The 13,767-nt window shown below is 46.3% G+C and overlaps 1 protein-coding gene across 1 annotated transcript in view; it reads right to left on the minus strand.

Moving 5' to 3' along the window:
* The window catches only part of LOC133345642 (serine/threonine-protein phosphatase 2A 55 kDa regulatory subunit B alpha isoform), a 218,024-nt gene extending 204,497 nt beyond the window's left edge, over nt 1-13,527 (minus strand). Inside the window, exon 1 of the mRNA XM_061556587.1 lies at nt 13,343-13,527. Coding sequence (XP_061412571.1) covers nt 13,343-13,349 — 7 coding nt within the window. The 5' untranslated portion in view covers nt 13,350-13,527. The remainder of the gene's footprint in view (nt 1-13,342) is intronic.
* Nucleotides 13,528-13,767: the final 240 nt, after the last annotated feature.

The following is a 13,767-nucleotide window of genomic DNA, read 5'->3' on the forward strand; positions in this document are numbered from 1 at the left end:
GCCACGGTGGCGAGATGTTAACTACCTCGCCTGGTATATAAGAGGATGTGGGTTCGGTCCAAACCCTGACATGTCTATATGTGGAGTTTGCATGTAACTCTCCCCGTGGTCGCGTGGATTTTTCTCCGGGTCCTCCGGTTTTTCCCTCCACATTTAGAAACATGCGTTTGAGAGTATTTGGCTACTACTATAAATGTCCACGTGATAAGCCACTTCGTTGAGCTATCATTTGCGGCCAAATCACTCCTGAAAAAAAACTATATCGCTCAGTGGGCTTTACCTGGTAAAAAAAAAATAGGTTATAGTTTTTTTTTTCATTTATAAGAAGCAATTTCTTCTCCTTTATTTTCATATAATGTCTTCCAAAATATATGGTATAATCTAGTTTGTTCATAATCATCTTCCATAATACTTGTTTTAACAATGTAGTTGTTCAGAGTAATCTTACAGATGACATATCTTGACCATTTTAAAAGCAGCACACTCATAACAATATGTAACATAATTTTTGTTCCTGGGTACTAAGTGTTATTTTTTATTTGCTAATGCCTAAAAAGTATAGAAAATGGCTATTACTCCCCACAAACTTTGCTTTTGTGACCACGACTTTATGTGAACGAAATACATAAATGCACACATTTTCTCATTTAAAAAATAGGTCAATTTCAAAATATCACTGTACTGGTCATAAAAGCAAAGTTTGTGGGGAATAATAGCCATTTTCTATACTTTTGAGGCATAAGCAATTAGGAAATAACACTTACTACCCAGGAACAAAAAGCATATTTTTGTTACAGTGTAATCATCTTCGGAAAAACGGCTCTCCACAGAATCATATTCTCCAGATAATAAACCAACGTTTATTCAACATGATCTAAAAGTTTCGAGTGTGTCTTACTTTGCGGTGTATCGTATCATCTGGAGATTACGGTTAGCATCCCATCCAAAAACACAAGTGGTCATCACAGACTTTTTATTTAACTAGTGGCTACGTAAAATTCTCCGTAGTTTCAAAGTAACACTTCAGTCTGAATTGTGAATCTGGCTATACAAATCACAGCGTCAATATTTTACCACCGACGTGGAGTGCTCACAAGCAACCATCACTGTCGCTCATCTTGACTGCAATATTAACAGTGACTTGGCACGCAGTATCGTTTTATGTACGCATATATAAAAAGCAATCTCCGAATGCATTTTCATATTCTTAGGTTTTTTCGGTAAAGTCACGTAGGTAAAACATTAAAATTAATAAAAGTACTTGATACAGCTGTCGTGGCTGTGACGGTTCCACCTGAAGACGGAAGCTTGTGTTGCCTCCGAAACGTCGTGATTTTTATTTTTATTTCATTTTACTTTTATTAATTTTAATGTTTTACCTACGTGACTTTACCGAAAAAACCTAAGAATATGAATCTTTGCAGTCACGAACGCTTCAAATCTAGAATCCGAATGCATTGGAACAAAAAAATCGGGCATCCATTTGTTTTTATTTACGTGAACAATAAATTAAATTCTACATGATCACTTCTAGCCCTCTGTAAATCCACTGCTGGATGAAGGCCTTCTCCAAACCATATCGGTCATGGGGATTGTTCTACCCATACTTCACCTCGTAGGTCGGTGCAGCTTGTCTAAATGGTGGGCCAGGACCGGCTCAAGTATCAGGCCACAGACGTTAGCCATGGCCAGGAGTCAAACTCAGGGCGATGAGTTGTGAGCATAGTGTGCTGACCGCTGCCCCACCACTCAACCCAACATAGATTAACCATTCCATACTGAAATCATGATTTAATTATGCAGGAAAGTTACTTGAAAAACCAAAAAAAAATTATCGTTCCAATTCACGCCATTTGTTCACGAAAACATTTGTGTCTACGCTTGGTATCACATCTACACGACGGAAATAAGGTAGAGACCCTCGCCAGCTGTTTTTGCGGTAACAATTTTAGCAAGAACAATTTTTATTTTCAGAAAGGTACAACTCATATTATTTTAATCATTAGCTGACATGTGGCATTGCATATAACAGAGATTTCACGAAAAATTCCTTACCTGTACAAAAATGTAATGATTTGCTCCTCAAGTTATTAGTCCACATGAAGACTTTGTGCAATGCTCTTTCATTTCAAATACCTGACCTCAATGTCAGAATTCAAGTTTGGCATCAAATAACCAAATGAATCCTTTTTTACGACTTCACGGTAATGCTTTAACTTTATTCAATCTATCGCTAAAAGTGTTTTAGGGTTAAATGACGCTGGACACAATGTGTACTGAAACACGGTAAACGCTAACGATACTGGTCTTCCTTACTGGGAGTGATTATTTTCTGCCCAATTGCATTCCAGGTGCTACAGATGAAAATGCCCCAATACAGCTACAAAGAGTAATTCAAAAATCAAATAACAAATGTAAGTACTTTGTGGCAGCATAACCAAGACATTACATTTCTCTACTGTACTAAATAGTCACCAAAGGTATTAAGAACAATTGAACAGAGCACTGCACATAGGTATATATTGTATATATCGTAGATGCACTGCAAGTTTGCGTGCGTGCTGTTTGTGTGACTGCACCAACTTTGCGTATACCCGATCTGCCTTACACACAGCAGACAAAATGTCATTGGACTCTTAAACAGCAATGTCACTGCCCACAACTATTACCTACATTTTTGTTTAAATAAAAATGGCAAATTCATTTGCACATCACCACTGCCCTCCCAGGTGCACAAAAAACGGCTCGTACCTCTCACAGCCTGTCCCATTGTGTCACATGAGCCGGCAGAGATCGGCGACACAAAGCACAGACTGCGGATCCGCGCGCGCGTGTGTGCCCGTGGGAAGGAGGCACGACACGCCAGTAGTTTACAGGAACATGGAAAAACCTGATTATTTTTTACGACAAAAAAAGGCAGCGGAAACTGCCTTTCCGCAAATGCCATTTGTTGGGCCTGACTTTTACGTTGAATGTCCTGCACGCGTGAAAAAAATATATAATTAATGTTGGGAGCCAGGCAGGATGGGCCGCCTCGGGACGTTTCTTTCCACCCACTACTATTCTGAGAGTCAATCGCTTGCAGTCAGAGTGTGTGCACGCGCTGATTTTCTGCCCATCGCAGGAGTTGCGAGAATCTCAAAGGCACGAAAATGCTCAACACCGGCAACGATCAGTTGCGCAACGTAGTTGCATGCAAATGAATCGCTTAAACGCGGGCACCTCTGCAACCATAGACGTTCGCATATAAGCCGGCAATTCAGTTGCGCGACATCATCAAGAACGATTTGACTACATGAACTGATCAGTCACGTGCTGACCCACCTTTACTGTGAACACGTCGGAGCAGGAATTTAAAAAAAGCTAAGTTTATAACTTCACAGAAATAAATGGGTGGCTTTCCCCGCCCCCCCCCCCCCCCCCAGATTTCAAAAAGTGTTCCCCATTCTAGAAAACAGCTGTGCTCGAGAAATGTCATGGCCCGTGAGTTGTGTTTTTTGTCTAAGAGGGGAACCTGAGGATAATACCACTCTCCAGCCATCATTACTTTGAACCTATCGATTAGCCCATGACCCAACTCAGGCATGCCTATAAAATATTCTGTACAATTTTGGTTGTGCCTTTCTTTAATAATTGTATCACTTAACATGTTATGTTAGACCCCAAAAGTAAATGCAAGACACCAGGGTATAGTGTATAGCATTTTCTAATGAAATTTTTTACGCTTTGCAAATATTTTTGTATATATATGGCATCCATCATTAAAATAGGGTTTGTGTGAATTGAGTCCGTACCACTTTCTGACGAATACAAACAGGCAGTTATATTTAATAAAGAGCCGAACATCATCAAGACGTAACGAGGACTTCACCCGACTCACCCAAGACCGGCACCGCGAAAACAATTGGTTCTAGATTAATTCGACGACGTAAGCTGATTATCTTATTTAAGGGACGGAGCTTTCAAACTAAATTCTTAACCGATTTTTTTACGTCAAATTATGAAGTTCTACAGACATCAAAATCAGAGATTGCGATGTAGATCTTGGGAATACTGTTTCAGAAAAGTAATATTTAAAAATACTTTTTTTAAACATGCTTTAATGAAATGTACCGTACTTGTAATGGCAGAACTCCACGACTTCAGGAAGTGGCCGCAAAGCTTGCCATAACGTAAGGGGCCGTGTTGATTTAAAGCCAACGTCAGTTGAGCGTGGACAATTAGACCCGAGCCGAAACATAACGTAAAAAAAGAATGCTAGATTTTTTTTCATGAGAGAATATAGTATTGTCATCAGTATGACATAAGTATACCAAGTTTACAGCTGATACTACTTTGGGAAGTGGGTTAAAATTGAGTTACAAGATTTGAGGATACGTCTACAACAACAACAGACACAGTGAGTTAAATAAAAGCGTGTAAAAATATCAATTTTGTAAATGCTAAAGTATTTTCCCACCAATACTGTCCTTTCAAAGTTTCATGTTTAACTGGAAAAGAGCTTAAATTAGCCAACAGTTATCATGCACACATACCACTAGGGTAGACGTAAGTGAAGTGGTGGTGTGCCTTGTATAGCTCTTATGTTATTTCTGCCATTTCTAAAAACCACTCACAGAATTGTTTGTTGTCGTTTCTGAATATAAACACTCGCAGGAGGTCGAATACGGTACAAGTAGACACTGCCGTCTTGATAAAAGGAACAAAACAATGAATCTGGGAAGAAACCAGAGGGTCTGTTGTGGAAGATGGTGGAGGTCTTCCATCTTCCAATACAGTGGTGGTAGTTACGATGACCCAGACCGGTCACTTTCTCAGACTCAACAATCTGTTAAGCCACTTCTATTAATTGTTATTATTCGTTATTTAACCATGACACAATTCCGGTGCATTATTTATTCATGCGCTTTAACCAGGTGTGACCAGTCAGAGAGTCATCATTTATTCATGTAATTAAATTAACTGACAGCCATTGAGATGTGTTATATCAGGTCCTTTATTTAACCGTAAGAGAGAGAACTGAGATTTACTGCACTATTTATTATCGGTCTATATAAGGAACCATTGCAATTACCTATTCTGCCATTGCTCCTTTATTTAACCCACATGAGTGACGATACACTGATGCCCTGCTTTAAAGTGTGGAGCCCGGTAGTGTTTCATTATTGCTTCAAAACCCCAAGGAGATCCATTTATTTTCTGACTGATGTCTTGTTTTAACCGCCTGAGAACACTGTGAAGCAGCCTACCGCAGACACACCTGGAACGCAGTGCTTTAGAAGTGGGATTCGTGCATCTTGGCCACTAAGCACAAAAACGAAGGAAGTGCTGGAAATAACAACGAAGCCAATTATATAATGGACGTCGGGAATATATCTAAGGGAAAGGAGGCGGAATGAATGAGTCAGGGGTAATACACCGATGCTGTTAAGTAGACAAGGGAGGCGAGACGTAGATGACTTGGGCATGTGTTGAGGAGAGACTAAGAAGAAGATGTGATTAGAAGGGCATTGGAGATGCAACAAGTGAAGGGCAGGAGTCGAGGGAGACCGAGGGTAAGATGAAGGATCTGGCGGAATGAGATATGAGAACAATAGATGTGACAAGAGAACAGACCATCTACAAGTACATTGAGAATTACAATGCGAATGGCTGACCCCATTCAATACGCAATTTTTGGCTTTGAAGAAGAGATGGTACACTGTGCAGACATCATCGCATGCCTAGGACACATCTGTGCCATTTCTGTAAATCTGTGCAGAAAATAGGTTGCCGACCTATATTTGTAGATTTTCAGTTATCCCCGTATACACAAGGGTTTCACATGAGACTCTAGATGTAAAATACTTAAGAAATTTGCATACATCCCAATCAGGGCCATACTGAAAGACCGTCGAGTCTTATTTGAGGCATTCATGGTTAAATTAAACACGACTACTGCTATTATTACTCCCAAGTGTGGCTGCATGTTACTGCGCACTGAATGTGGAAGATCTGCGGCTCTTTCCTCAGAGCTGAAAGAAAAAGGGATGAGCCAATGTGTGTGTATCTTATTGCCAGAAGTTGTCAAATGTGCACAAACATTGAATCCGAACACATAGACTTTCGTGAACAATATTATCCATGAGGATTTTTTTGGGTTAGATTGCGTAAATAAAAGTGTCGTTAAACCTGCCACCACCCGACAGACAATTAGTAAGGTTTGTCACGTAACCAGAACGTGCCAAATAGTTACTAGTTCAGTACACCGGTGTGTTGGAGAGTAAAGCCACAATATTTACAATTTAAGTACGACATTTCACCGCTAATTACAACCAGACTCATCAGGCGGCAGGAAGAATTGTGGAGAAATCATCCTGTTTCGGTCTTAAATATGGGGGTAAATCTTTATTCATACTGGAGAAATATAATGATCTATAAAGCTCTTTTTCACAGACGTCCAGTATTTTCACAGGTGTTCAGTATTGTCCATTTAAACAGTGACATTGGATTTGAAACTTCAATTTACAACATCTTCCTTTAGCTTATTCGTTTTAACCTTCCTGCAAAATGTCCCAGCCTACAGCCAGAAGGAAATAAATATGTTCAAGATGATGTTTTTTCAGTGAAAGTAGACAATACTTCTGCAAACTTTACATCAGATGCAAGAGAAGAAACCCTCCCCTAGCGCACCCCCTCCTAGGGGAGATATAAGTGTTGTGACTCACAACATCTACAGACATGAGGCAGAGGCTTCTCCAGCGGGTGGTGCAGAACAAAAATCTAAGCTTGTAATTGTGCGTAGCCACACAGCCAAACAGGACTTGAGTCTGTTTTTTTCATCTTCTTTCGTACGGCTGATGTGGGTGCAGCGCAACGACTACAATTTCACATTCAGGTGGTCAAGCCAGACAGCCGTGTCAGGAGCAGCAGACTGCATCGCTGCGATGTCTCCTTCGTATTTGTCGATCGGTGCATTGCGTCGTTATACGTTGTATGGTCAGTTCTGGATGACCAGTTGGTCAATGGAGTAAGGGGATGAGCAGCATTGTTCCTAGAAGTTTTGAGCGCAAAGGCCGTCAGGACCAATTCAAGTGAAACATTCCAGAATTCCCGCAGCTACAAAAAAACGTTACTCCTGTCACATTCATCTATGGTGTGCAATAGAAGCTGCTAATCTGTAGGAACATACAAATAAGCACTGCTCTCTAAAATGTGTCCAGTAGAACCAGAAAAAGCTCAGGGCAATCTGGTAAATACTATGTTCACTCACAAGCAAACAAGGGGACGTGAACAGGTCGGGGGTAATATAAAACATACAGAATTCAGAGGGTTGAGCAATTCCAATTTTTGCTTGATTTTAAGCACGGTCACCTCGTTGGCGAGATGTTAACTACCTCGCCTGGTAGTGGGTTCAATCCCAACCATGGCGCATGTATATTTGGAGTTTGCATGTTTTTCTCTCTCTCCGTGGTCCCGTGGATTTTTCTCCGGGTCCTTCAATTTTTCGCTCCAGATTTAGAATCAACATGTGTTTCGAGTATTTGGCTGCGATAAATTTCCACGTGATAAGCCACTGTATTGAGCTATTATAGCTACATAGCTCAGTGGGCCTTACCTGGTAAAATAAAAAAATCGTTTAAAATACATTACCATCAGTAAAGTTGGAAAACAAATGTACATTACCATTGCAGGATGCACAATTACACATTAGCAAGATGTATTATGACTAAGTTATGGGCTCAAAGCCTGACTTGACCTCAGCAGTACTCATCATGAGCCAAAACGACAATCATTTGTGATCTGAAAACACTGCTTTGTGTTCATTTACTATCAACAGCCAATTATGCACCTCATGAAAAAAAAGTGTGCTGTACGGTAGTGTGAAAACCACTACACCCAGTCTCAGTGATGCTGCGGATATTAAATCGGAGCTGGACGTTGTTCATGACCGCAGTTGTACTGGATGCGTGCAAGACTGTACTTACAAATGTGAAATGTAATTCAGCCTTTAGTGCATGGCATTAAACCAGGGAGCATACAGCACCAATCAATGTTTAGGTGGCCTCTCTTTAAAAAAAACAATGGAGCAAAAAAGCAAGCCATCTCAAACACCAAACAGTTTCAAATTTCATGTCACTGTGCTTGGGAATCCACGAGATATATCAATTTTCAATCAATTGCAAACGTAAAGGCTTCATACCATAAAAGTCCGGCAACATGAAGCCCTGAAATAAAAATGGACAAAACTCTTCTTTCTTTGCCCAGAAGAGTCAGTGTTCAAATATCAGCTGTCTGTACCATATGCTATTTGGGGAATTCATAATCTCCTGTTGGCAGGGATGCCCTACTCTTCCTTGTCATCAACTTCGGAACACGTTTTGTTTTAAACAAAAATTATACGGTAACCCGCTCTTTTTTTTAAAGCAACACTTACGTAATACATCTAAAAAAAATCCAACCGTGCTTGAGAAGCACACATGGCTCAGACATTGGTTGGCTTTCGCCGCTCAGTGCCTCAACCCACAGCAATGACACGCGGCCACAGCAGCTCCATACATCACAGGGAGGGGGAGGGGGCAAAACCACATTGTTTGGCACAGTCCTCTCACATGCTCCAGTAGAGTTCCAGAGTCCAACAGCACGAGGAAGCAAGCGGTTAACCTGAACCCTGACTTGCAGGCAAAACGGGACATCGTTAACGGTGGATATCAATTATGGGAGATAGATCGAAAAGGAAGCTGCTCGTTTAAGACAATTACCTTTTAACCAGATAAAGCCTATACAGTCTGAAGATACTTTCCCAGGAGGATCCTTCATAGCATGTGTGGGCGCCAGTGAGTACCCGGAAGAAAAAAAAAGCTACGCATACTGGGACAGTAACAATCAAGGTTTGCACCAAATATTGAACAATGCATGTCTGTACTGCCATCTCCTGAAGGCCGACTATTGTACGTGGTGTTGGGTGTGAACATTGTGCAGACGCGACCTACAACTGTCTAATGTGGACCCATTTTGACGTGTTGTTGTTAGTTATAAAGCGATTAAACAGAATGCGGCGCTTGTAAGTGAGCCTACAGTGCTGTAGTAAGTCCACCGTTTCTCAACTGCACAGTCTTCACAACCCCTCCCAAAGGGCAGCTTTCCCGTGTGCATAAACCATGAGGTGCAATTGCGTGTGCGGTTAATAAATTGCACGCGAATTTCAAAGATGAGGAATGACGAAAAGGCGGTGTTGTTGGCGATCGGCGACGATTGTGAGTTGAGAAACGATGCTGCGGTCATTGATACTTGTAGTAAGGGGTGGCGGGAGCAGCAAGTGCCAGTATTGTCACATCGGGTGGGTGTGGGGAATGAGAGTCAGAGGTGTAGGCACACTAAGATCTGGGCGTGGTAAACGACTGTACCGCTGAAGAGATGCAGCTTACAGCAGCAGCAGCGGGTGGTGATGCTGAGAGTGATGGGGCTTGAGCGAGCGATGATGCTGTAACGTGAGAGGTGGAGGTGTAGTGTGAGTACAGTGTGCAGTGAGTGATACCCATAGTGAGTAGCTGTAGTGTGTGAAGCTGTAGGTGTGGCGCTGTAATAAGATGCTGTTAGTGGTGGTGCTGTCGTGAGTGATGGAGTTGTAGTGATTGCTGGTGCTGTCGTGAGAGCTGATCGTGTCCGTGAGTGCTGATGCTTAGCGAGTGGTGATGCTGTCGTGTGTGAAGCTGTGTGGTGGTGGTGGCGCTGTCGTGAGTGATGCTGTAATGAGATGCTTGGAGTGGTGGTTCTGTCGTGATGCTATAGTGAGTAAAGCTGTGGTGAGTGGAGATGGTTTAGTGAGTTGTGGTGTTGTAGTGGGTGGTGATGCTGTAGTGAGTTGTGGTGCTGTAGTGAGTTGTGGTGTTGTAGTGAGTGGTCGTGTTGTAGTGAGTGGTGTTGTAGTGAGTGGTGATGTTGTAGTGAGTGGTGGTGTTGTAGTGAGTGGTGGTGTTGTAGTGGGTGGTGGTGTTGTAGTGAGTGTTGGTGTTGTAGTGAGTGCTGATGATGTAGTGAGTGTTGATGGTGGGTGTAGTGAGTGGTGATGGTGGGTGTAGTGAGTGTTGATGGTGGGTGTAGTGAGTAGTGATGGTGGGTGTAGTGAGTAGTGATGGTGGGTGTAGTGAGTAGTGATGGTGGGTGTAGTGAGTGATGGTGGGTGTAGTGAGTGGTGGTGGGTGTAGTGAGTGTTGATGGTGGGTGTAGTGAGTGGTGATGGTGGGTGTAGTGAGTGGTGGTGGTGGGTGTAGTGAGTGATGGTGGGTGTAGTGAGTGATGATGGTGAGTGTAGTGAGTGGTGATGGTGGGTGTAGTGAGTGGTGATGGTGGGTGTAGTGAGTGGTGATGGTGGGTGTAGTGAGTGGTGATGGTGGGTGTAGTGAGTGGTGATGGTGGGTGTAGTGAGTGGTGATGGTGGGTGTAGTCAGTGGTGGTGGGTGTAGTGAGTGGTGATGGTGGGTGTAGTGAGTGGTGATGGTGGGTGTAGTGAGTGGTGATGGTGGGTGTAGTCAGTGGTGGTGGGTGTAGTGAGTGGTGATGGTGGGTGTAGTGAGTGGTGATGGTGGGTGTAGTGAGTGGTGATGGTGGGTGTAGTGAGTGGTGATGGTGGGTGTAGTGAGTGGTGATGGTGAGTGTAGTGAGTGTTGATGGTGGGTGTAGTGAGTTGTGGTGGGTGTAGTGAGTGTTGATGGTGGGTGTAGTGAGTGATGGTGGGTGTAGTGAGTGGTGATGGTGGGTGTAGTGAGTGATGATGGTGGGTGTAGTGAGTGGTGATTGTGGGTGTAGTGAGTGGTGATGGTGGGTGTAGTGAGTGGTGATGGTGGGTGTAGTGAGTGATGGTGGGTGTAGTGAGTGGTGATGGTGGGTGTAGTGAGTGGTGATGGTGGGTGTAGTGGAGTGGTGATGTGGGTGTAGTGAGTGGTGATGGTGGGTGTAGTGAGTGGTGATGGTGGGTGTAGTGAGTGGTGATGGTGGGTGTAGTGAGTGATGGTGGGTGTAGTGAGTGGTGATGGTGGGTGTAGTGAGTGGTGATGGTGGGTGTAGTGAGTGGTGATGGTGGGTGTAGTGAGTGGTGATGGTGGGTGTAGTGAGTGATGGTGGGTGTAGTGAGTGGTGATGGTGGGTGTAGTGAGTGTTGATGGTGGGTGTAGTGAGTGGTGATGGTGGGTGTAGTGAGTGGTGATGGTGGGTGTAGTGAGTGGTGGTGGGTGTAGTGAGTGGTGATGGTGGGTGTAGTGAGTGGTGATGGTGGGTGTAGTGAGTGGTGATGGTGGTGTAGTGAGTGGTGATGGTGGGTGTAGTGAGTGGTGATGGTGGGTGTAGTGAGTGGTGATGGTGGGTGTAGTGAGTGATGATGGTGGGTGTAGTGAGTGATGATGGTGGGTGTAGTGAGTGGTGATGGTGGGTGTAGTGAGTGGTGATGGTGGGTGTAGTGAGTGGTGATGGTGGGTGTAGTGAGTGGTGATGGTGGGTGTAGTGAGTGGTGATGGTGGGTGTAGTGAGTGGTGATGGTGGGTGTAGTGAGTGGTGATGGTGGGTGTAGTGAGTGGTGATGGTGGGTGTAGTGAGTGGTGATGGTGGGTGTAGTGAGTGGTGATGGTGGGTGTAGTGAGTGGTGATGGTGGGTGTAGTGAGTGGTGATGGTGGGTATAGTGAGTGGTGATGGTGGGTGTAGTGAGTGCTGATGGTGGGTGTAGTGAGTGGTGATGGTGGGTGTAGTGAGTGATGATGGTGGGTGTAGTGAGTGATGATGGTGGGTGTAGTGAGTGGTGATGGTGGGTGTAGTGAGTGGTGATGGTGGGTGTAGTGAGTGATGATGGTGGGTGTAGTGAGTGGTGATGGTGGGTGTAGTGAGTGATGATGGTGGGTGTAGTGAGTGTTGATGGTGGGTGTAGTGAGTGGTGATGGTGGGTGTAGTGAGTGATGATGGTGGGTGTAGTGAGTGTTGATGGTGGGTGTAGTGAGTGGTGATGGTGGGTGTAGTGAGTGTTGATGGTGGGTGTAGTGAGTGGTGATGGTGGGTGTAGTGAGTGATGATGGTGGGTGTAGTGAGTGGTGATGGTGGGTGTAGTGAGTGGTGATGGTGGGTGTAGTGAGTGCTGATGGTGGGTGTAGTGAGTGCTGATGGTGGGTGTAGTGAGTGCTGATGGTGGGTGTAGTGAGTGGTGATGGTGGGTGTAGTGAGTGCTGATGGTGGGTGTAGTGAGTGCTGATGGTGGGTGTAGTGAGTGATGATGGTGGGTGTAGTGAGTGGTGATGGTGGGTGTAGTGAGTGGTGATGGTGGGTGTAGTGAGTGGTGATGGTGGGTATAGTGAGTGGTGATGGTGGGTGTAGTGAGTGCTGATGGTGGGTGTAGTGAGTGGTGATGGTGGGTGTAGTGAGTGATGATGGTGGGTGTAGTGAGTGATGATGGTGGGTGTAGTGAGTGGTGATGGTGGGTGTAGTGAGTGGTGATGGTGGGTGTAGTGAGTGATGATGGTGGGTGTAGTGAGTGGTGATGGTGGGTGTAGTGAGTGATGATGGTGGGTGTAGTGAGTGATGATGGTGGGTGTAGTGAGTGATGATGTTGTAGTGAGTGATGATGATGGTGGGTGTTAGTGAGTGGTGATGCGAAGCGAGTGACGCTGCTGTAGAGACGCGGGTAGCGCTTTCGCGAGTGGAGGCGGCAGAGTGCGATTGTTAAATGCATCTGTGCGGGTGCCAATCATCCTCGTCCAAAAACTGCACGCACGAGCACAGAAAGCGACCCCTCGATTCCCTACAATGCATAGGCGCTCCCTCGCGCGCGATTCGCCCCGGCCCGTCACGTGACGCGCGCTCTGACCAACCGGAGCACGCGCAGAGCGAGGCCTCCGTCTATCCGCTGTAGGGAATCTAGCGGCGTGGCCCGCGGGGCCCGAGGCCTTGTGGGAGGGAGCCGCGCCGCCTTCCTCGCCTCGTCGCCGCCGCCGCCGAGGCGCGAGCGAAGCGGCCGCCTGCACCGACGGCACAAGCAGGCGGCGGCCTCTAACGCCGGCAGCCCGAGGCGACGGCGCGAGACGTAGTTGCGAGTTCGCAGAGAAGGCGCCCTTCTTTATTCTCGCGCGCCCCCACCACCAGCCCCCCCCCCCCCCCGTGTGTTTCCCGCCTCTCAACCACCACCCCCCACCTCACCCCACCCCCACGCGCCTCTCCTCACGCCGCGCGAAGACGCGGACAGGGCGGAACGGGCCCGGGCCAGGCCGGGCCGGGGATGCGCGCTCGCTCGCTCGGGCCCGCACGCCGACCCCGCGCCGCCCGCCTCCTCCTCCTGCTCCCCCACAAGCCGCCTTCCCCTTCGCGCGTGCGCTGCTCTCTCACCTGCCATGGCGTTGGGCGCCTCGCGCGGTCGGCGGTGCAGCGAGCGAGGGGCAGCGAGCGGGCGTGGGGGGCCGCACTTGGGGCTGGCGAGTCCCGCGCGGTGGGCAGCGGGGTGCGTGCGGTGGGGGGGGGCCGCCGCTCTGGGTCGACGCGCGAGGAGAGGGGGGCGGTCCCGGCAGTGACGTCATCGGGAGGTGCGAGGAGGGGGGGAAGGGGCGTGGTCACCCCCGGGCTCAAAGGCGGGTGGTGACGTCATTAAACAAGGCGTGGCCTCGCCCGACCACATGTGAGGGTGGACGGTTGTCGCGGTGACGTCACCGAGCTAGGCGTGGCCTCGGGGCGCGTCGTTGGGACGCGTGCAAGCCTTCTGAGCTTTAGAGAAATGACGTCATCGGACATGTTACATGGCCCGCTTGTCAACGCAT

The sequence above is a fragment of the Lethenteron reissneri genome, chromosome 22 (genome assembly GCF_015708825.2).
Source record: "Lethenteron reissneri isolate LAM-NWPU_2019-01 chromosome 22, ASM1570882v1, whole genome shotgun sequence".
NCBI lineage: Eukaryota > Metazoa > Chordata > Hyperoartia > Petromyzontiformes > Petromyzontidae > Lethenteron > Lethenteron reissneri.